At 51.1% G+C, this 21,928-nt stretch overlaps 2 protein-coding genes across 9 annotated transcripts in view; one reads left to right on the forward strand and one right to left on the reverse strand.

Moving 5' to 3' along the window:
* Positions 1-11,963: 11,963 nt before the first annotated feature.
* Positions 11,964-15,524, forward strand: P2RX2 (purinergic receptor P2X 2). 4 transcript variants are annotated; one of them, XM_004430159.3, is made up of 12 exons: positions 11,964-12,169; positions 12,447-12,582; positions 12,671-12,742; positions 12,861-12,936; positions 13,014-13,110; positions 13,280-13,360; positions 13,496-13,634; positions 14,015-14,145; positions 14,338-14,428; positions 14,562-14,627; positions 14,702-14,779; positions 14,972-15,524. In XM_004430159.3, the coding sequence occupies exons 1-12, from the start codon at positions 12,000-12,002 to the stop codon at positions 15,074-15,076; spliced, it is 1,242 nt and encodes a 413-aa protein (XP_004430216.2). In that variant the 5' UTR covers positions 11,964-11,999; the 3' UTR covers positions 15,077-15,524. The 4 variants fall into 4 exon arrangements, with proteins under 4 accessions (XP_004430216.2, XP_087279654.1, XP_087279655.1 ...); XM_087423528.1 differs by having other exon boundaries at positions 14,702-15,524; XM_087423529.1 differs by having other exon boundaries at positions 11,964-12,092; positions 12,466-12,582; positions 14,702-15,524.
* Positions 15,525-17,049: 1,525 nt separating this feature from the next.
* POLE (DNA polymerase epsilon, catalytic subunit) overlaps positions 17,050-21,928 on the reverse strand; it is a 64,303-nt gene continuing 59,424 nt past the window's right edge. Inside the window, exons 46-49 of one of the 5 annotated variants that reach the window (XM_087423525.1) lie at positions 20,558-20,758; positions 20,021-20,104; positions 18,968-19,057; positions 17,050-18,807 (exon numbers count right to left, since the gene is read on the reverse strand). In XM_087423525.1, the coding sequence (XP_087279651.1) occupies positions 18,694-18,807; positions 18,968-19,057; positions 20,021-20,104; positions 20,558-20,758 (489 nt within the window). In that variant the 3' untranslated portion in view covers positions 17,050-18,693. Of the gene's footprint in view, positions 18,808-18,967; positions 19,058-20,020; positions 20,147-20,528; positions 20,759-20,955; positions 21,238-21,928 lie in introns of those variants that run through there. The other 4 variants (XM_087423527.1, XR_015549838.1, XR_015549837.1 and 1 more) reach the window with 4 other exon arrangements.

Consider the following 21,928-nt stretch of genomic DNA (forward strand, 5'->3'; position numbering starts at 1 on the left):
TCTCTGGGCTGGTCCACGCTGGGCCCTGGAATTCAGAAACCCGAGTCTTCCAGAGGGAGGGAGGCAGACACTTGGCGACCCGGGGGCTGCGAGGGACGGGTCCTTCCTGGGAGCTCTGCAGGGCGGCGGAACCAGGAGACAGCACAGGAGTTGAGCTCTGAGGCAGAGCAGGAGGCCCTGGAGCAGAGACGAGGGGCTGTGTGGGGTACGGCGCCCCCTCCCCAGGCCCACCTAGGTGGGGGTAGATTCTCAGCCCAGGAAAATTATGGGGAGGCCCTTGAACCAAAGTAGGATAGTGGTGTTGGGGTCCGGGAGACAGAGGCACCGGCAGGTGAGCGGGAGGAAGGAGGACTCGGTTTATTTCCTGCTCATCTCCCCTCACAGAGGCGCACTCGCCATCTAAATAACCAAGAGTGGTCCTTCTCCAGAGCACCTACAGTATTCCTCAGCGTAGATTCATCTGGCCATGTACGAATACCCAGAAATTACCGCTGCCACCATGAAATGCTTCCCATGAGGACAGAATTCAGCAACACAAAACATCTCAGAAAGGCAAAAGGAGGTTAGCGTCGTTTATAGTTTTCTAAACAAAAATAGCAAGCCACGGGACACATTGTGCCTCCAAGTTTTGGGTTTTTTGTAATTCTAGATTTACACTTATCTACAACAAACTATAACTCATAAGCAACGAAAGCGTTGCTAGAGCATTTCATTCAAAAGTTTTGCTAACTGGCATCAAAAGAGACACAATAACATGAACTCAGAGCCCTGTTTTGATCTGCTGTCACCAAAAAATGATAAAGATGGGGAGAAAAGAGAGCAACGGAGAGCTGCTGGACTCAGCAAAAACAACTCCACTCCTCTTTAAAAGTTTACCTTTAAAAAAACACTTCAAAGTCTATTTCAACGTGTGTATAACAGTCTTTTAAGAGGTGCCTTGCAAAGGTAGGATGCCCTTTACTCCCTGTGTGTCTCCCATGCTGGCAGACGTCCACCCATCAGTTTGCTGAGAGCAAAGTGGACAGTGAGTGTGAGCCAGGCCATCCGGGGCAGCCCAGGGTCCCAGATGGAAAAGAGCTGCTGGTGCTGTTCGAGGGGCCTCATGGCAGGTGCCTACCTGGCAGCTCTTTGCCCACACTTCTCAGGCCCCTGGCCCCAAGGCCAGGCTTCTGTCCACACCATTCAGAAAAGGCTCTTATGAGGTCACCAAGTATCTCCATGGTGGACCCCAAGACACACTTTTTGGTCTTGGGAGACTGAGTACACAGACAATGGCCCGACCGTCTATAAAAGTGGAGCCCTGACCCACAGCTGGCAGCAGCCAACCTGGGAAGCCAAAATGCCCCCTAAGCAATCACAGGGGACACCGTATCAGCCCGCTGGGGCTGTGTAACAAAGATCACAGGTTGGGCAGCTTAAAGAACAGACATTTATTCCTCACAGTTCTGAGGGCTAGAAGTCTGAGATCAAGGTGTGGGCAGGCTGGTTCCTCTGAGGCCTCTCTCCTTGGCATGTAGACGGCTGTCTCCTCCCTGTGTCCTTACATGGTGGTCCCTCCGTGCGTGTCTGTCCTGATCTCCTCTTCTTAGAAGGACATCAGTCAGATTGGATTAGTGACCTCGTTTTACCTTAATTACCTCTGTAAAGGCCTATCTCCAAATACAGTCACAGCCTGAGGTCCTGGGGGTTAGGACTTCAACGTAAGGATTTGAGGGGGACACAACTCACCCATAACAACACCCCATGTCTAGTTAGCTGCCTCACCTTCTCCACCAACACCATCCCCTCAGGCCACTTGAGCCGACCTTTTCCACTGTCAGTGTCCCCACCAGCCCGCCTGTGCTCTGGAGAAGCCCCCACTTGTCCTGGGCGGGGGGGGCTTCCTCCTTCCCACAGCCATGTCATGCTGACCACTCCCCTGTCTGTTTTCCTGCTGATCTGCGAGCTCCACGAGCCAAGGAGGGAGGGAGGAAGGGTGCAGGGGCTCATTTTTACTTCCTCATAGCAGATCAAGGTATCCAATGCCCTGATCACATGATTTTAGAGAAATGACACCAGACGATCGAGTTGTATAAATATTTTCCAAGACAGGGCCGGCTCCGTGGCTTAGCAGTTAAGTGCGCGCGCTCTGATGCTGGCGGCCCGGGTTCGGATCCCGGGCGCGCCCCGAGGCACCACTTCTCCGTCCAACGCGAGGCCGAGTCCCACGTACAGCAACTAGAAGGATGTGAACCTATGACATACAACTATCTACTGGGGCTTTGGGGGGAAAAAAATGAATAAATAAAATCTTTAAAAAAATAAAAAAAATTTTCCAAGACAAATGCACAAACCCATAGCCATTGTATGAAGTTTGCAAGAACTGTTTCCATAGTATATCAAGCCTCTCAAATATAATTATTATATTAGAACTACTTAAAAGCTGAATTTGAATCACAAATTTCAAACTTGCGGTGTCCTTTTTGGACTTTAAACCAGGAAAAAAATTCCTGGTCTCAAATATTTTCATAGGCCCTTGAAAAGTTCACAGCCCCAGTTTACAAAATTGGGCATGATGTGCCTGATCAGTCAAACAGCCCACACAACACAGGGACACACTGTGCCAACACAGAGAAATTCCAATTTATAAAGGGTCACAGCCACCACTGTTTACAGCAGCATCATTCACAACAGCCAGGACGTGGAAGCAACCCAAGTGCCCAACGGACAAATGGATAAGCAAAATGTGGTCCATCCACAAAGTTAAATATGATTCACCTTAAAAAGGAAGGACATTCTGACACAGGCTACAACAGGATGGGCCTTGAGGACAGCATGCTGAGTGGAATAAGCGAAAAACAAAAGGACAAATACTGTGTGATTCCACCTCTATGAGGTCCCTAGAGGAGTCAAATTCATAGCGCGAGAAAGTAGTGGTGGGCGCCAGGGGCTGGGAGTTGGTGTTTAATGGGGACAGAGTCTCAGTTTGGGAAGATGAGTTCTGGAGATGCACAGTGGGGATGGTGGCACAACAATGTGAATGTGCTTAATGCCACTAAACTGGGCACTTAAAAACAGTTAAGATGGTGAATTTTACACTGTGCATATTTTACTCAGGCACTGCTCACAGACGCTGGAGGCGGAGTCATTTCTGAACCAGAGGAACAGCATGTTCACAGCCTAGTTATGTCGAAATAGTCTTCCATGCATGAGTCTGTTTTCTTGTATATTTGTTTATAAATCTTTCAGATCAGACGTCTTTCCACAGTTTTCCTTCTAAACATCAAGGTCAGGTATGATTCCACAGTAACTCAATCGGCCAAATAAAAGCTTGATGCCAAATCTTGCAAATACATGATCAATTATTATTATTCCCTACACCATAGCTACCACATTTTCAGCACAAACCCCTCATGTTGGTGCCATACCCACTCTGCTTCCCTCACTCCCTACAGCAGCGCAGGGAGACCAGCTTAGCCTCTGGTACCCATGAGAAAGGCAAGGTCTCTACTCAAAGGCATACTCCTGTCAAGGGCACTGGGTCCCCACGAGGCGGCCTCTGCCGAACTTACAGAAAAACAAAGTATGCGAGTAAATGTGACTTTGGACATTCCTTGCAGAAAGATTCCCCCTAGCAGTTGATAATTGCTTAAGTATTCAGAGGTCCTACCTTTCTATCTTGGGTCCCACCTGCTCCTCCGTGTAGAAGTGAGACCGGCCAGGCTGTAATTCCAGAAGAGACTCCAACCCCCAAAGTGAAGGATCACACAGGAGCAAGGCTCCAGGGAGCCCAGGGTGAAGCTGTCACAGAATCAGTGGAGCATCTCCCAACCCCTCCTCCTCCTCCTCCTTCCTGTCCCCGCCTTCAGCCCATGAGAAAGTCTTTCATCGTTCCAAGTGAGAGACTGAATGTACGGTGGACAACGGCCGAGCCACACATGACAGCGGGACCCCGGCCCACGTAAGCAGCCCTGGCAACCAGCCACAGCCTCTGCAGCACTCAGCCCAGATGGCCAGCACTGGATCAGTGACCGCATCCTCCCTGGTTTTGCCCCATTTCCAACACAGGACCAGCCTGAGAAGCCAACTATGCCCCCTGATCAATCACATGGGATGCCCCCACCTGGTTAGCCGTCCCCTGCTACCCCCACCAACACCCCCCTCACGGCACCTGGAGCAGCCTTTTTCCACTATCCGTGTCCCCACCTGCCTGCCTGTGGGTCTGATTGAGGTTGGGGGCTGCCTCCCAAGCTCTAGATAAATAGCCTGTTCTCATTGGGGTGGTCTTTGTTTACTCCTGCACAGTTTGTTCGTTCAATAAACAGTCACTGACTTATTTATCATTGACTATGACCCAGGCACTGAGCTGGGGTCTGTGGAGGAAAAGATGGTGTGTCCCTTGTCAACCTACGAGTTCTTGGTCTAGTTTGGGAGATGGACTCATCAACAAACAGGTGGCATAGAGTGTGGTAGACACCACGAGGAGAGGGGTGGGGACGCCGGGAGGGAGGACCCGGGTCAGCAAGGAGAGGACTGGCAGCACTGCAAAGAGGCCTCTGGGTCCTGCAGGGGAGCGGAGGGAGGAGAGAGCTCCAGGTAGAGGGAGAGGAGGGAGACGGGAGGAGGGCACAGCCCGGGGGTTGGGGGGTGGTGGGAAGGGTCAGGCCCTGGAGAGCGGGGAGCCAAGTCCTAACTCTCGGAGTCATGAAGGGTTTCAGGCAGGGGAACGCCAAGCCCAGAGAGTGTTTTAGAAAGCTCTGGGCACGATGTGAGACGGGATGCGAGGCTGGAGCTGCTGAATCTAGGCGTTGCGGGTGGGGAGCAGAGCAGAGAAGCAGATGCCTGGAAGGAGAATGAGGTTCGATGTTGACTGGATGTGGGGAGCGAGGGAGTGAGGGCTCCAGAACGACTCCCGGGCTCTGGTGACAGGGGGACAATGGTTCCGTTGCTGCCCATGCCTAACAAAGCACCCCAAACTCAGGGGCCTAAACGGGCACTGGGCTATTCTCTCTCAAGTCCTGTGCTTTGACTGGGCTCAGGGGGGCAGTTTTCACTCAGAGCCACTTGGCATGGCCATCAGACGGCAGCTGGGCTGCCTGAAGTTACCTAGGACTTGACTGGGCTGAAGGTCCAAGACGGCTCCTTCACCCCAAGTCTGCTGCCATGGATGGCTGGAACAGCTGGAGCGCGTGGCCTCTCTCTCTCCATGCGGCTTCCTCACAGCATGGCAGCCTCCGGGTGGCCGATGCCTCTCTCCATGGATGTTCCAGAGTCCCTGGGGATCTGCGAGGCTCTGTGACCTAGCCCAGGAGTCAGGCAGCACCACTTCACCGCATCGCCAGGAAGGAGTCTCAGAGGCAGCCGTGGTCTGTGTGAAAGGAGAAAAACGATGAGTTATCTGAGCTGGGGTGGAGTGTTTGAGAGCCATCAGCTGAAACCAGAGGAGTGGACATTCTTGCCCAGGGAGAGCGTTCGGGGTGAGGATGGGTGGGGAGACTGGTAATGGGTGTGGGGTTTCTTTTAGGGGTGATGGAAACCTTCTAAAATTAGACCATGGTGATGTTTGCATACCCTGTGACTATACTAAAAACAATGAATTGCACACTCTAAACGGGTGATTTGTATGGCATGTGAATTTTATCTCAATAAAGCTGTTTAGAAAAGGAAACCTATTTGAACTTTTACTTATAACTTGGTTGTTTTACATTGTTATTTATAGGTAAAATTTTTATTCCATTCTTGCCAGAGAGCAATATTTCCTTTTAACCAAAGGTTTTAGAATTCAATTGATAACTTAATTTTTTCACTTGTAAAATGCCTTTTTAAGTAAAAAACCATTATGAGATTCAGTCCTCCTAAGACTAATTTTTTTAACCTATTTAAATTTATTAATGCAAATTACAGATTTTAATTGACACCTTAGTTGTCAGTCACAAATTCTGTGGTTGGGCAGCACTCACTTTCTCCCAGTCTGGAGAGTCTGCATCAGTTTTCCCTTGATTTCTTAATTTTTCTTCCAGCAGGCTTTGTGACACCTTCTCTAAACATCACAGTAAGCGTTTGGGCTCTCCCAAAACCATGAAACATAGGCTCCACACTGAATTTGAGAGACACTGGAGTTCTAGGGGATGAACCCTCATAACGCAACCTGCCTTCCTAGACACTCAAGCGCCCCTTGTCATCCAACATATTCTCCTGTCGACACAGGGCAGAAGACACATCCCAAACAATAAAAGAAATCATTAAATTCTTGGACAAACTTGAGATTACACAGCATACCTTTTCTTCTGAGAAAAGATAAGGAAAAACATTCCATGTATTCACAAGACAAAATCTCTGCTCACAGCCAACAGGGCAGTGCTTCCCCACAGGAGGAAGGTAATCTGCAGTGTGGAGAAATTCTCCCAGTTGGTATGGGTTTCTCTTCATCACTGGAATTCAGATCTTTCACCCAGACTTTTCTTAATGTCATCTTGCCTGGAGCCCAACAAGTCACACCAACCCGCAGAGGCAAGTCTTGTCCAAATCGGATAATGTCCTCCAATTATTTCTCCCAGCTCCCCTGCTCACCTTCCTTCTTGAACCTGTGACTCTGTTTTGGATCTGCCCTCTGCATCATTGCTCCTTCTCCGTCACAACCCCGGCTCTGTGTTCTGCTCTGAGCCGCTCAGCATTCCCTCCATTTGGTCTCATGGATGAGCATGTTCTCTTTTAGTTCATCTAATGGAATCATGATTTGGGCCCCAGAAGACTTTTTAATGCTCTACCCACACCCCCTGCAAGTCCTCATCACCTTTTTTGCAAAACTGATCCTTTTGTTAATGTTGAGTATCTTTTCATGTACTTACTGGCCATTTGTATATCTTCTTTGAGAAAATTCCTATTCAGATCCTTTGCCCATTTTTTAAATTTTTTTTTGTTATTTTGTTATGGAGTTGTAAGAGTTTTTTAGATACAAGTCTCTTATCATATATATGATTTGCTAGTATTTTCTCCCATTCTGTGAGTTGAGGAAGATTGGCCCTGAGCAAACATCTGTGCCAGTCTTCCTCTATTTTGTATGTGGGATGCCTCCAGTGTGGCTGATGAGTGGAGCATGTCTGCACCCAGGATCCAAACCCACAAACCCGGGCCACCGAAGCTTTAACCACTCGGCCACAGCGCCAGCCCCTCTTTTCACTTTCTTGATGGTGCCCTTTGAAGTGCAAAACCTTTCTTTTTTTGCTTATACTTTTGTTTTCATTTGTAAGAATCCATTGCCAAATCTAAAGCCACAATATTTACTTCTATGTTTTCTTCTAAGAGTTTTTTGGTTTTAGCTGTTATATTTAGGTCTCTGGCGCATTTTGAGTTAATTTTTGTGTATGGTGTGAGGTAGGAGTCCAACTTCATTCTCTTGCCTGTGGATGTACAGTTGTTCCAGCACCATTTGTTGAAACACTACTCTTTGCCCATTGAATTATTTTAGTACCATTGTCAAAAATCAATTTATTTTATTCTATTTTACATATTTATATTTTATTTTTTGGTTCTCAAATCAATTCCATAGATCTACATTTCTATCCTTATGCCAGTAAGTAGGAGTGGAATTGCTGGGTCCTATGGTAACTGTGTAGCTTTGTAGCAAGGCTTGAATTTGGGAAGTGTAAGTTCTCCAAATTTGCTCTTCTTTTTCAAGATTGTTTTGGCTACTCAGGTTCCCTTGCATTTCTGTATGAATTTTAGGATCAGCTTATCTATTTCTGCAAAGAAGCCACCTGGGGTTTTAATAGGAATTGTGCTGAAGCTGTAGATAAATTTGGGAAGAATTGCTATTTTATTAAGCCTCCATTCTATGAACATTAAGCCTTCTAATCTATGAACACAGAATGTCTTCCCATTTACTTAGATCTTCTTTAATTAAAAAAACATGTTTTATAGATTTCAGAGGATAAGTTGTACACTACTTTTGTTAAATTTATTCATAAGTATTTTACTCTTTTGGAGACTATTGTAATTGGAATTGTTTTCTTAATTTTCCAGATTGTTCATTGCAAGTGTTGTAAATATAACTGATTTTTGTCTGTTGATCTTGTATCTTGCAACCTTGCTGAACTCGCTTATCAGTTCTAATAGTTTTTAATGGATTCCTTAGGATTTTCTATCTACAATATCCTTTCATCTGCAGACAGAGATAGTTTTACTTCTTTCTTTCCAATTTTTTCAAATTTCCTGCTATTTGCCCTGGCTAGAACCTCCAAAACAATTTAAAAAGAAGCGACAGGAGACCATCCATGTCTTATCGTAGGGAGAAAGCATTCATGTTCTTCACCATTAAGAATGATGTCAGCTCTGGTTGTTTTGTAGGTATTCTTTATCAGGTTGAGAAAGTTCCTTCCTATTCCTAGTTGGTTGAGTGTTTTTATCATGAAGGAGTGTCACATTTTGTCAAATGCTTTTTCTGCATCTACTGAGATGATCATGTAGTTTTTAATCCTTTATTTTGTTGATATAGTATATAACATTATTAATTTTGGGATAGTAAATTAACCTTTTGGTCTTCTAATATTTTGTTGAGAATTTCTGCATCCATGTTTAAACAGAATATTGGTCTGTTCTTGTGATGTCTTTGTTATTTTTTTCCAGGGTAATACTAGCTTCATAGAATGAATTGGGATGTGTTCCCTCCTCTTCTAACTTTTAAAAGGTAACAGTTCAAGAAGAATTAACACCAATCCTTATCAAATTTTTCCAAAGAAATTGAGGAGGAAGGAACTCATTATAACTCATTCTATGAGGCCAGTATTATCCTGATAGCAAAGCCAGGCAGACACTAGAAGAAAAGAAAACTATAGACCAATATCCTTTATGAATATAGATGCAAAAATCCTCAATAAAATACTAGCAAACTAAATCCAACAGCATATTAAAAAGATCATACACCATGACCAAGTGGGAATCATTCCAAGAATGCAAGGGTGATTAAACAATGAAAATCAAACAAGGCAATACACCACATTAATAGAATGAAGGTTTAAAAAATGCATGATTATCTCAACTGGTGCAGAAATTTTTTTTTTTTTTACAAAATCCGAGACCCTTTCATGATAAACTCAGAAAAGTAGGAAAAGATAGGAACTTCTTCAACATGATAAAGGGCATTTATGAAAAAGTCACAGCTAATATCATACTCAGTGATGAAAGATTGAAAGCTTTCCTCTCAGATCAGAAATAAGACAAGGATGACTGCTTTTACCACTGCTATCCAACACTGTACTGGAAGTTCTAGCCAAAACAATCAGGCAAGAAAAAGAAATAAAAGGCATCTAAATCAGAAAGGAAGAAGTAAAACTGTCTTTGTTTGCAGAAGACAGGATCTTATATATAGAAAACCCCAAGGAATCCACAAGAAAAGCACTAGAGCTAATAAATGAATTCAGCAAAGCGGCAGGGTGGAAGATCAACCCACAAAAATCAGTTGCAGTTCTGTACCCATCAATGAGAAATCAGAAAATTAAATTAAGAAAATAATTCTCCTTACAACAGCATCCAAAAGAATAAAATACCTAGGAATAGATTTAACCAAGGAGGTGAAAGAGTTGTACACTAGAAATGACAAACATTGCTGAAAGAAATTAAAGGAGATGTAAATAAATGGAATGACGTCCCATGTTCATGAATTGGAAGACTTAATATTGCTAAGATGGCAATACTACCCAAAGCAAACTACAGATTCAATGCAATCTCTATCAAAATTCCAATGGCCTTTTTTGCAGAATTGGTAATGCTGATCCTTAAATCCATAAGGAATTGCAAGGGGCACTGATTAGCCAAAACAATATTGAAAAAGAAGAACAAAGTTGGAAGACTCACACATCCCAATTTCAAAGCCTTCCACAAATCTACAGTGAACAAAACAGTGTGGTGCCAGCATAAGGATATACATATAGAACAGTGGAATAGAATAGAAAGTCCAAAAATAAACTCTACGTCTATGGCCAATTGATTTTCAACATGGGTGCCAGACCCTTCAATGGGTAAAGAGTAGTTTCTTCAACAAGTGGTGCTGGGACAACTGGATATTCACATGCAAAAGAATAAACTTGGACCCCTACCTCACATCACATGCAAAATTAACCCAAAATGGATCAACAATCTAAATATAACAGCTAAAACCATTAAAATCAGAAGAAAACAGAGGTAAATCTTCATGACCTTGGATTTGGCAGTGGCTTCTTAGAAATAACACCAAAAGCACAATCAGCAAAAGAAAAAAATAGATAAATTGAACTTCATCAAAATTAAAAACTTTTGTGCATCAAAGGACATTGTCAAGAAAGTGAAAAGACAATCTACAATGGGAAAAATATTTGCAAATCATATATCTGATAAGGATCTAGTATTCAGAATATATAGAGTATTCTTATAACTGAACAACAAAAAGACAAACAACTCCATTAAAAAATGAGGGAATAGATATTTATCCAAAGAAATTATTTATTCTCTTTCATCCACTAAGATGGCAATAATCACATGAGCAGAAAGTAACAAGTGTTGACAAGGATGTGTAGAAATTGGAACCCTTGTACATTGCTGATTGGAATGTAAAATGGTTCAGCTGCTTGGAAAACAGTTGGTAGTTCCTCAAAAGTTAAACAGAATTACCATATGACCCAGAAAGTCCACTCTTAGGCACATACCCCAAAGAATTGAAATACATATTCAAACACTTGTATATGAATGTTCATAGCAGCACTAGTCACAACGGCCAAAAGGTGGAAATAACCCACATGTTTATCAACAACGAATAAACTGTGGAATATCCACACAATGGAATATGACTCTGCCATAAAAAGGAATATTGTACTGACACATGCTACAACCTGGATGGACCTTGAAAACATTATGCAAGTGAAAGAAGCTGGACACAAAAAGACAAATATTGTATGATTCCATTATATGAAATATCCAAAATAGATAAATCCATAGAGACAGAAAGTTGATTGGTGGTTGACAGTGTATGGGAGGAAGGGGGTGGGCGAGTGACTGCTTAATGGGTATGGAGTTTTCTTTGGGGCTGATGAAAATGTTTTGAAAGTATATAATGGTGGTTGCACAACATTGTGAACATACTAAATTTCACTAAACAACTGTACATTAATGGTTAATTAGATGCTATGTGAATTTCACCTCGAAGAAAGTGTAAAAAATGTATCATTTTGTGAAATCCTACGACGTCTGGGATTTGCTGCAACATAACGAGGTAGAGGTGGAGACATAAAAAGTTAAAAAAAAAAAATCCTCAAGTGGCAAACAAAAATGAAACAGGTCGGAAGTGGATAAAAGCATAGAGCTGGGAGCCACGGCCGAAGTCCCGGGGGAGGAAAGCGCAGAGCCGAGCGGCTCCGACGTGCCTCTGCGGATGAAAACAGGAGGCCTGTCTGGGCAAAGAAAGGATCCTGGGTTTTGTCTGAACCCAGGGGCAGGGGCGCCTTCGCTGAGCTTCAGAGGACCGCGGGCAGGAATCAAGGACGGCCCTTCCGAAGTCATCTCGTACACCTTAAACTTACACAGTTACATGTCGATCGTCTCAGTAAAGCTGGAAAAAACATTTTAAAATGGGATTGCCCTTCGGGTGAGCGCGCGTTGCCCATCAGACACCGGTGGCGACGCCGAGGCGGCTGGCACTTGGCCGCGTCTTCCTCCCGCATCTTAAGAAAGTCCGCCCTCACCACCCCCCACCGGACTCACGGCGTCCTCCCCCGGGGACGCGCGGGTCTCGTCCGTTCTCGCGCCCCCACCCCCCATCCCCAGAGCAGCAGCCCCGCGCTCGGGCCCCACCTGGCGACACCTGCCAGGTGCGCTGGATGTCCTCGCCACGCGCCCCCGCGCGCCGGGGACAGGACCTGGGGGGGACGCGCGGGGCGGGGCGGGGCCCGCGAGGCCACGCCCGTGGAGGCGGTGCCCCGGAGCCCCCCGCCCGCCCCCAGCCCGCCCGTGCGGCCGCGGCCCGACCCTCCCGAGCTCCGCGCGGCGGGGCCATGGCGGCCGCCCAGCCCGAGCCCCCCGCGGGGGCGGCTCGGCGCCTGGCCCGGGGCTGCTGGTCCGCGTTCTGGGACTACGAGACGCCCAAGGTGATCGTGGTGAAGAACCGGCGCCTGGGCGTCGTGTACCGCGCCGTGCAGCTGCTCATCCTGCTCTACTTCGTGTGGTGGGCGCGCAGGCCGGGCGCGGGGCGGGCGCGCCGGGGCCTCGGGGAGGGGGCGGCTCTGGGCTGGGGCCGAAGAGAACGCGAGGGGCCGCCGGGGCTCAGGGGGCCGAGAACGCGGGGTCCCCGGGCTGGGGGCTTCAGCCTGGCCCCTCGGGCCCCGCAGAGCAGTCCGGGCCCCCGAGAGGCGGTGACGCAGCCCCAGCCCCGCCGAGCCGAGCTGACCCCGCAGGGGAGGGGTCCCGGGGTCGCCCCAGAGCCGGCGCTGCCCGCCCCACAGGTACGTGTTCATCGTGCAGAAGAGCTATCAGGACAGCGAGACGGGCCCCGAAAGCTCCGTCATCACCAAGGTCAAGGGCGTCACCTCGTCCGAGCACAAAGTGTGGGACGTGGAGGAGTACGTGAAGCCCCCCGAGGTGCGCCGGCCCCCCGCGCCCCCGGGGTGGGACCGAGGGGGGACCGAGCTGCCCACACCGGCCGACCGCCCCCTCTTTCTGGGCTCAGGGGGGCAGCGTGTTCAGCATCATCACCAAGATCGAGGTCACCCCCTTGCAGACGCTCGGAACCTGCCCGGAGGTGAGGCGGGTCCGAGGCAGAGCTGGGCTGGAGGGAGGGCTCTGCCTGGTGGGCTGCGGGGCCCGAGCTGTGCTTGGGGCAGACGGTGTGGGCCCTGACCGAGCCGTCTCCTCCTTAGAGTATGAGGGTCACCAACGCCACCTGCGACTCGGACGAAGACTGCGTGGCCGGGCAGCTGGACATGCTAGGAAATGGTCAGTGTGCGCTGGCGGGGGCGGGCCGGGGGGTAGGGGGCGGGCAGCCGCTCACACCTGAGCCGTGTCTGCCGCAGGCCTGCGGACCGGGCGCTGCGTCCCCTACTACCACGGGGCCTCCCAGACCTGCGAGGTGTCCGGCTGGTGTCCGGTGGAAGACGGGGCTTCTGTCAGGTGTGCACGGCCGGTGCCCCCCCACCCCCACCCCATTTGGGACCCAGCTTCCACCCCAGCGCGACTCTGCTTTGCTCCTTTCTGCTCATTGACCGGAGGCAGGCGGGGATGGGGGGTGGGGCATTGCAGGGAGGAGGGGAGACTAAACACCCAGTCTGTGCCTCCTCAGCCAATTTCTCGGTAAGATGGCCCCAAATTTCACCATTCTCATCAAGAACAGCATCCATTACCCCAAATTCCAGTTCTCCAAGTAAGAGCCATCACGGCGTGGTGAGAGGGGATGGGCTGGGGGTGGGAGCTCCTCCCGGGAATGTGGAATATGCTGGTGGGAGGGGATGCAGCTTCTGCCGCCTCCCCACCTGATGCCACTGGGTCCTATCCTTAGGGGCAACATTGAGAACCGGAAGGATGGCTACCTGAAACGCTGCACATTCCACGAGGTCTCAGATCTCTACTGCCCCATTTTCAAGCTGGGCTTCATTGTGGAGCAGGCAGGGGAAAACTTTACAGAGCTGGCACACACGGTGAGGGGGCAGGGAGGGAGAGTGGGCAGGACAGCTCTCCTTCCAGTGCTGGCTCCGACCTGCACACCCTACCTGCACGTGAAGGGTCTGCTACAGCTGAGTCCCTTTGCAGTCTTGGCCAGCCCTGGCCCTGCTTGGGCACAAGGAGAGAAACATGATCGGCTGACTCATGTGGGTATGCATAGCTCCTGCTAAATTATTGACTCCTGGTCACACAGCTGGCCGCTAGCATCCCCTCATGCCTCGGAAGGGGGACAGTCAGCAAACCCCTCTGGCTCTCGGCCCTGAGCTACCCCAGGTGCCCCACAACCCCACCCCAAGCCTCTTAAGGGTTCTCTGTGTGCCCTCCCTGACCAGTCTCTGTGCCCACTTCTGGGCAGGGTGGTGTCATCGGGGTCATTATCAACTGGGACTGTGACCTGGACCTGTCAGCGTCGAAGTGCAACCCCAAGTACTCCTTCCGGAGGCTCGACCCCAAGCATATCCCAGCTTCATCGGGCTACAACTTCAGGTACCTTGGCCTTGGGATGCCTGGGTCCTCGTCCCAGGCTGTGGCAGCTCCAGGGGCACACAGGGCAGGTGCCCAAAGGCCCAGGGGTGCCGGCTGCCAGTGGAGTCTTGGAGCTGCCCCCTTGGGCGATGGGTGGCCATACTCCTCAGGGTCGGGCAGCCATGGCTCCGGCATTGGGTCATTCTGCCCCAGGTTTGCCAAGTATTACAAGGTAAATGGCAGCACTGCCCGCACACTCATCAAAGCCTACGGGATCCGCATTGACGTCATCGTACACGGACAGGTAAGCCCGCACGCCCTGCCCGCCTGGGATTCGGCCGGCCAGAACTGAGCTGGTCCATCCTCCATCTCCCCACCCCTCCCTTGAGCCACACTCGCCCCAGACCTGGCCGCCTAAGGCAGCATCTTCTCCCCAGGCAGGGAAGTTCAGCCTGATTCCCACCATCATTAATCTGGCCACAGCGCTGACCTCCATTGGGGTGGTAAGGAACACTCGCTGGGGTCGGGGGGCGTGGGGGCCTGCCAGAACCTTACGCATCGGTCTTGCTGGCCTCAGGGCTCCTTCCTGTGCGACTGGATCTTGCTAACATTCATGAACAAAAACAAGGTCTACAGCCATAAGAAATTTGACAAGGTGTGTACACGGAGGCACTCCTCAGGTAGCTGGCCTGTGACCCTGGCCCTTGTTTTGGGCCAGGCCCCTCCCCCACCCTGTCCCTGCTCCACAGAACCAGGCCAGGAGGGCCGACTGCAGGACGAGGGGCAGAGCCAGGCCGGGGCCATCCTGCCCCCAAGGGCTCGCCCCACCTCTGCCCCCTCCGAGCAGATGGTGGACGCTCCTGAGCAGGGTGCAGGACAAGGGCTTTGTGCCTCCAAGCCTTCCCAACAGGACTCCGTGCTCACGGACCCCCGAGGTTTGGCCCAGCTCTGAGCCAACCCCCCTACCTTCCATCATGCTGCACTGAAGACCCAGGCCTGGTAGGCCCCTGAAGTCTGCAGCCCCACGAGAGTTAGCCCGTGGCTCAGACTCACACGGCAGACCCAGGGCCCTGCCTATGCACCCCAACACTAAGTCTCCACGAAACTGGGACCCAAAGGACCCCCAGGCACCCAGGCAGTGGGCTGACAGGAAGAGGGCAGCTCCCAGCCTGCCCCCAACCTCCTCGGTCTATGGAGAGGGGCAAGTTCCTGCCTCTTCCTCCTCCCTGCTGACCTCCCCACAGGCTCCTGGCCCCTCCCCACCCACTCAGCCTGCGCCCAGTGGGAAGGGGCCGGCCCACCCCTGCTCAGACCCTTTGCTCGCCTTGTAGCCAAGAAATCACATGTCCAAAATCCAATAAACCTGTGACCAGAACCTTCCAGCCTTGTTTTTGGGGAAGAGTATCTTGAGGCCCTGAAGACAAATGTGTGGTGGTGGGTCCTTGTGCACGGGGCTGTTGGTGTCCCTGTCCTTGCTATCTCCCCTCTAACTAACCTGGGTGCAGAGGGTGCGGGCACATCTGCTGCCCCCATGGCGAGCCAGGTCACGGTCATGTCTGACCAGGGGGCCAGTGGAGGTGGGGGACAGAGGCTGAGTGCACGAGTAGCCCAGGACTCATCCCAGCATCCACCTCTGTTAGTGCATTTACCAGCTTTCTGCAGGAGTCATCCCAGACCCTAAAGCTCAAGATATGGGAAAAGGATGGTGACTCTGGATGAGGAAAACCAGGAGAGAGATGAGAGCTGTAGCCAAAGAAAAAGAAAGCTTAGGTTTCACTGGCTCTTAAACCAAAATGCCCATCTAGGTTCTGAGCCTCTACTTAAAACAGGGGCACAGGCGGGAGCAGGAATCTGGTGCTGGGGAACAGGGATGGACAGGGCAGGGCAAGGTCAGAGGAGCACAGGGCGCTGGCACCAGCTACATCAGGCCTGCGGGTAATCGGGTTACTGCATCCTTGGATGCTACAATGGTCATTACATTTAGTGGCTCCACCTGGCCCCTGTCTGGCCAGGCCTTGCTCTGATGTGCCCCAGAACTTGGCTGGATGGTGCTTCAACAACAGCAGCTATGGTGAGTGTGCGGGTCTGAGGCACGTTCCCAGTACCTTGCATAGATCATCCTACCTGTGATCTCATCACTCCCAAGGTCAAGGGGAAGGGGGTTTCAGACCCCATACCAGCCCCAGGATCCCCACATCTGAATAATGTTGGCAGGTGGCCAGAGCTGGTCCTCCCACCTGCCCACACCAACTAGGCGGGCACCACTGGCTGGAGCCAGCAAACACTTGGAAGCCCCTGCCCAGCCACCTTTGCAGACCCTCCTGTCCTTGGGACACTGGCTCCACAGGTCACCCAAGTGCCTGACACCCTGAGGGTCTGGCTCACAGACGTCCAGCTCTAGTTTTGGAGAAACTGGCTTTTCCAGTTGGGGCTAGGCTGCAGCTCAAGACTCAGAGCCAGAGGCTCAGGTTTCCCATTCCCAAACATGCAAGTGACCCTGGGGCCCTCCACTGCCCCAAATATCCCCAACCCCTAAGCCGACCTCCAAGGGAACAGCTGGGAGCTGTGGAGATGGCTCGGAGCCCAGCGCCCCCTGGTCCTGCTGCAGGGAATGCAGCAGCAGGGTGAGGTGTGTAGGCCCCAGGCCCCATCTCTACACTCCTCCACTCCCCTGGGACTTCTCTGGCTTCGCTTCCAGGAAGCCTAGTTAGTCCTTCTCCTCCTCCACTCGGCCCTAATTTGATTTGCTTTCCATCTGGGGGCTGACGAGGGCTCCGTCCACCTTCCAGGCAGCATCAGGTTTCTTGTGGCCATTGGGCCTGGACATGCCCGGCAGGCAGTACCCAGGGACCCACATACCCGGAGGAGCAGACATTAGCTATTTAGTTTTCTTCCCTTCCAGAGACTGAGGCGCCATGCACAAACTTGCATACAATAAAAATTTTAAGAAACACAAAATTCAAAGTGTAATTCTGAGTGACACTCAGAAAAATCAGACAGCAAGGACAAATTGAAACAGGCTGAGCCAACAGTGGGGTCCCCACAGCCTACCCGGGGCTTCCTCTGAGGCACCCATCCGGGGTTTCTGAGTTGATGATTCACTTTTAACATTCGCAGCCTTGCCAATTTGGCTGTTTTTCTTTTTCTGCTTCCAGTCACATTTAGTTAAAAGTGAGGTGCACAGAGTTGATCTTATGTCCTGGGGTTGATGACAGGAGGGAGGGAGAAATGAGCGCTCACCAAAGGCTTCCTGAGGTCATCGGAAAGCAGACTCCCCAGCCTAGCGAGTTCCCCTCTCCCAGCCCCACCCAGAGGGAGAGCAGGGTGAACACATGGTCCCACATCTCTGTGCAGCAACAGGGTTCTCTGAATAAGCTGCTGTACGTGTCCCATGTTTAAGGAGCCATGGCCCCAACAGACCCTCTTTGCGTTGGGCTGCAAACCCTGAGCCTGGGTGCCCTACTTGGCCATTGGGGATTGGGCAGGCCCACGAGGTCAGAGGTCTTGAACAGATCCTTGAGGCTGAGAAGCAAGAACAGAACTGCCTCAATGCTGATAAAGTTGCTGTTGCCGTTTTCTCCCTCCCACCCCAACCCCTCAGAGCTGAAGGAAAGAACTTAAAATCTCGTTGGTAAAGAATATTTTTCTAAACTCCAGGTGCTAACATATGATGTTCAAGTCTGTGATAAATGGTGTGCGTCTACCTTCCCCTGGGCCCTCGGGCTCCCTGCTGCAGGCTGAGAGCAGAGCACGGCGGGGTGGGTCCTCTTCACAGCACATGCAGGTTCAGAGGGCAGGGATACCGCACCCCAGCCAGCCCACGGCTGTGACTGAGCCCTGGTGTGAGAAGCCCAGGTCTGAGACCCTCCTCCTCCTGGGCCCTCCCGCCCCCTACACAGATTCCGGGCCTCACTACAGACCAGGTAACTGTGCTGTGATGCAGACACCCCTGCAGATTCTGCTCTGATCGGGAAGTCTCCACAGACAAAGAAGCCCAAGTCCCAGGAACATGATAGGAAAGATGCCCAGGTCCCCACGGGATCAGGGCTGGATCCCCTGCAAGTGGCCCACATCCCACTGGCGTGAAGCTGGGGGACAGCGTTTCTCTGTGGTAACAAGTGACTAGAGAGCAGGAGCTGCAGGCTCCCATTTGGGCGTCACCTTACCCTGGGTCTGGCCTCCAGCCACCCTCAGAGACTCGGCTCAAACAGAAGACCCCCAAGGACATCTTGGAGCAGCAGAGGAGAGGGTGAGGAGGGAAGGGGCCGCAGGGAGGACTGTGCAGCAGCAGCAGAGGCCGCACATGTTTATTTAGTGAGAAATGACCCCTCGGGGCCCCTTGCTGGAGATGCTTCTTGGGCCAACAGTGGGCAGCCCTGACCAAGGCTGGGGGCCCATGGAACCTGGAGGTGAAGCCACTTCCTGCTCTGCCTGGTTCATGCTTTTCTTCTGGGCCGCATGACCCGCTCCCCAAAAGCCCTCTGAGGATTGTTTTCCTTGGTGCCCCATCCTGGACGTGGTGATGAGTTTGGGAAGTCGGGGCAGAGAATGGAGACACTGCTCGGCTTGCTAAAGGCCCAGCTGGGGGTTCTTCTGCAGCAGCCACTCCAGAGACTCCATGAGGTATGACATGCCATAGTGCTGGGCAATGTTCCGGAAGATTCTGATCTGCTCCATGAAGACCTGCAGACATGACCAGTTGCATTGAGACCCAGTCCCAGAGGAGGTGCAAGGAGGCAAGACCGAGGCCTGGGCATGTAGGAAGAGAAGCAGATATGGGTGAGGGTCAGAAAGGGCAAATGGCGAAGGGCGCAGCAGGGTCGCTGCCCGTGGGAGCCCCCACCTTAGCACGGATAGTGAGGGTGAAGTCCCCGGCACAGCCACAGTACACAGGCATGTTGGTCTCCTTCACACCCCGGCACTTCAGGCAGATCTGAAACAAGGAGCAGCCCTGGTCAGGAGCCTCCCCTGCCCAAGCCAGTGCCAGCTAGTCACTCAGTGCACGCACCCAAGGGGCCCTCCCTGCCCCCCATGGCCTTTACCTCAACTATGAATAAAATTCAAGACTTTATAACAGGCTTTATCCAAATATGCCAGCTGCTTCCCAACATCCTCACTGTGGACATCCCACCCTTGACTGAGTCCCAGGGCTCCCTCACCCCGGCTCGTTCCCTGGGGCTCCCCAGTCCATTACATCTGACACCGCTGTTCTCTGCCTGGACCCTGACACCTCCCTCAGGTCTTCACTGAGATGCCCCCTCTTGGTGAGACCGCCCCTCCATCTAACACTGAATACCTCCCTCTTTCACACATACACACACTCCCTGTTTGTTCTTTTTACACTTACCACCACTTACCCACTATCTTGTTTACTGTCTATCTCCCTCAATGAAAGGTCCATAAAGCCAGCACTTGGCCACTGTAGGTGCCCAAGAGATGCTGTAGGAATGAGTCAATTGAGCTTGTGGACAAGGCCTGACCCAAGAGGTGGTCACCTCAGAGGACCAGGTTATGACTTAAGACCTGTGTACACCCCTAGCTGTCCATGGGTGCAAATCACTTATCAAGAAGCCCTCTGGGGGCTGGCCTTGTGGCCTAGTGGTTAAGTTTGATACACTATGCTTCAGCAGCCCAGGTTCAGTTCCCAGGCGCAGACCGACACCACTCGTCGGTGGCTATGCTGTGGTGGCGACCCACACACAAAATACAGGAAGACTAGCACAGATGTTAGCTCAGGACAAATCTTCCTCAAGCAAAAAGAGAAAGATTGGCAACAGATGTTGCTCAGGGTAATCTTCCTCAGCAAAAAAAAAAAAAAAAAAAAAGAAGCCCTCTGCCAAATGGAGGGGTGGGTTGGGGTGGAGCCAAGCCTCCAATACCAGGCCCCACTGCTCACCAGGTCCTGCAGGGTGAAGGCCATCAGTTTCTTCTGCAGGGCTTCCACCAGGGCCATCTCGATGACTGAGGAGTCATAGGCGACCTGACAATTGGAGCAGAGCCACTGAGGCAACACGGCCCCATCCTAGGCAAAGAAGGAAAGGGACCAGGTCACCCCTCTGTTCAGCCCTCCTTGGCTGCATTTCCACGTCTGGCTGAGAAGACCCCAGCATTGAGAAGGGACTGGAGGGAGGAGAGCTCTTGGGTGAGAGCTGCGTTACTGCATGCAGCTGGCTGCTCGCCCACAGCTCCAGAGCACGCTCATATCACCATTACCGTCACTTACATGTTTTCAGGACAGTGTTCTGGAATGTGGCAGTTGAGCAGCTTAAGAAAGGGTACCTGTTTCTAATTCACATCAGCTAGAAGGGGGCCCAGCAGGTGCAACCAAAAAAAGGTGGGATCACTCAAGAGCAGGCGCTGCAGGACCTTTCTGATCACCTGATGCCTGGAAGTTCGGAACCTACCAGCGAGGGGCCTGTGGGAGCTGGCCCACCTGAGAGAAGGAGGGGTCTTTGCACAGGTCCAGGTCCCGGCAGAAGTTACAGCTGTGGCAGATGACCTCAGGGAGCACATAGGAGCGGCAGGGGTCTCGGAACTGGGCCTCCTCCGAGAACTCGCCAACATCCACCAGGCGGAGCAGGTCCCGGTTCAGCTTGTTCACCTGGTTTGTGATGTTCGTGTCCAGAGACAGGACCTGCAGAGAACAGAGCCCACGTCAGGGACAGCTCCCGGGGCCACCCTGCTGCTCTGTCTGGACTGGAAAACCCTGCAGCCGACTCTTCAAGCCACAGTTTCTCAGCATCATCTCATCCCTTCCTTATGCCATGAGAAGCATCAGAGGGGAGAGCTGCCTCCTCTACATCATAGTCCCCCATGGGGCCACTCGACTGGAGGCCCTGCTGCTCCCAGGTCTCAGGAGGTTGTCTGCCCCAGGGGACCAAGACACATCTAAGTTTGCTCTACCTGTCGTCCTTACTGGCTCCTTTGTCCTCAGTGACAGGCAGTCCTAAGTCTTCTGGAGCTTTACAATCTCATTTGCAAAGCAGATGATTTCAACCTTCCACAGTGGAGGGAGTCCCAGGCAAACTTAGAAAGGTCTCTTCAACACACACATGTGTTAGAGCCTGCAGTGCTGGCACTGGAAGTCTGGCTCTCGTGGTAGTGCCTAGAGAACTACAGGCAAGTCATCTAACCCTCCTGTCTGTACATGAGAGACGACACAACTGACATCTTTTAGAGGACTCTTCCACCCCTAATACTCTACTGTCAGCACAAAGCCAAGAGCACCACAGCACCAAACACCACTTAGAAGGCTTCTTCGGGAGGAATGTTTATGGTTGAATTTGAAGCCCACTCTAGCTAGTGAGACAAGTAAATTTTGGCAAGTAGGTGAATCTGCAAATACGTATAACGAAGATTGACAGCCTGTTGGGCAGTATAATACTGTTTAAAAATATATATACATCATATGTTTCCTACACAAATGGACTGAGTTAAAAGAGACAGCAAAAAATGAAAAGAGGGGGGCCGGCCCCGTGGCTTAGCGGTTAAGTGCGTGCGCTCCGCTGCTGGCGGCCCGGGTTTGGTTCCCGGGTGCGCACCAACGCACCGCTTCTCCGGCCATGCTGAGGCCGCGTCCCACATACAGCAACTAGAAGGACGTGCAGCTATGACATACAACTATCTACTGGGGCTTTGGGGGGAAAAATAAATAAATAAATAAAATTAAAAAAAAAAAAGAAAAGAGGTTTCACTGGTAAATTTATCAAACGTTAAGGAAGAAATAATACTGATTCTACACAGTATCTTCCAGAAAACAAAAGAAGAACAATCCTAACTCATTTTATGAGGCTAGCATCATCCT

The sequence above is a fragment of the Ceratotherium simum genome, chromosome 35, assembly GCF_057802395.1.
Source record: "Ceratotherium simum simum isolate JZ-2026a chromosome 35, ASM5780239v1, whole genome shotgun sequence".
Lineage (NCBI taxonomy): Eukaryota > Metazoa > Chordata > Mammalia > Perissodactyla > Rhinocerotidae > Ceratotherium > Ceratotherium simum.

Bases quoted from the DNA above. Each gene is read 5' to 3' on its own strand.
- P2RX2 (XM_087423530.1), top strand. From the start codon at position 12,000: ATGGCGGCCGCCCAGCCCGAGCCCCCCGCGGGGGCGGCTCGGCGCCTG. The intron at 14,146-14,337 runs GTACCTTGGCCT...ATTCTGCCCCAG, and splicing joins TCATCGGGCTACAACTTCAG to GTTTGCCAAGTATTACAAGG. The intron at 14,628-14,701 runs GTAAGGAACACT...TGCTGGCCTCAG, and splicing joins CGCTGACCTCCATTGGGGTG to GGCTCCTTCCTGTGCGACTG.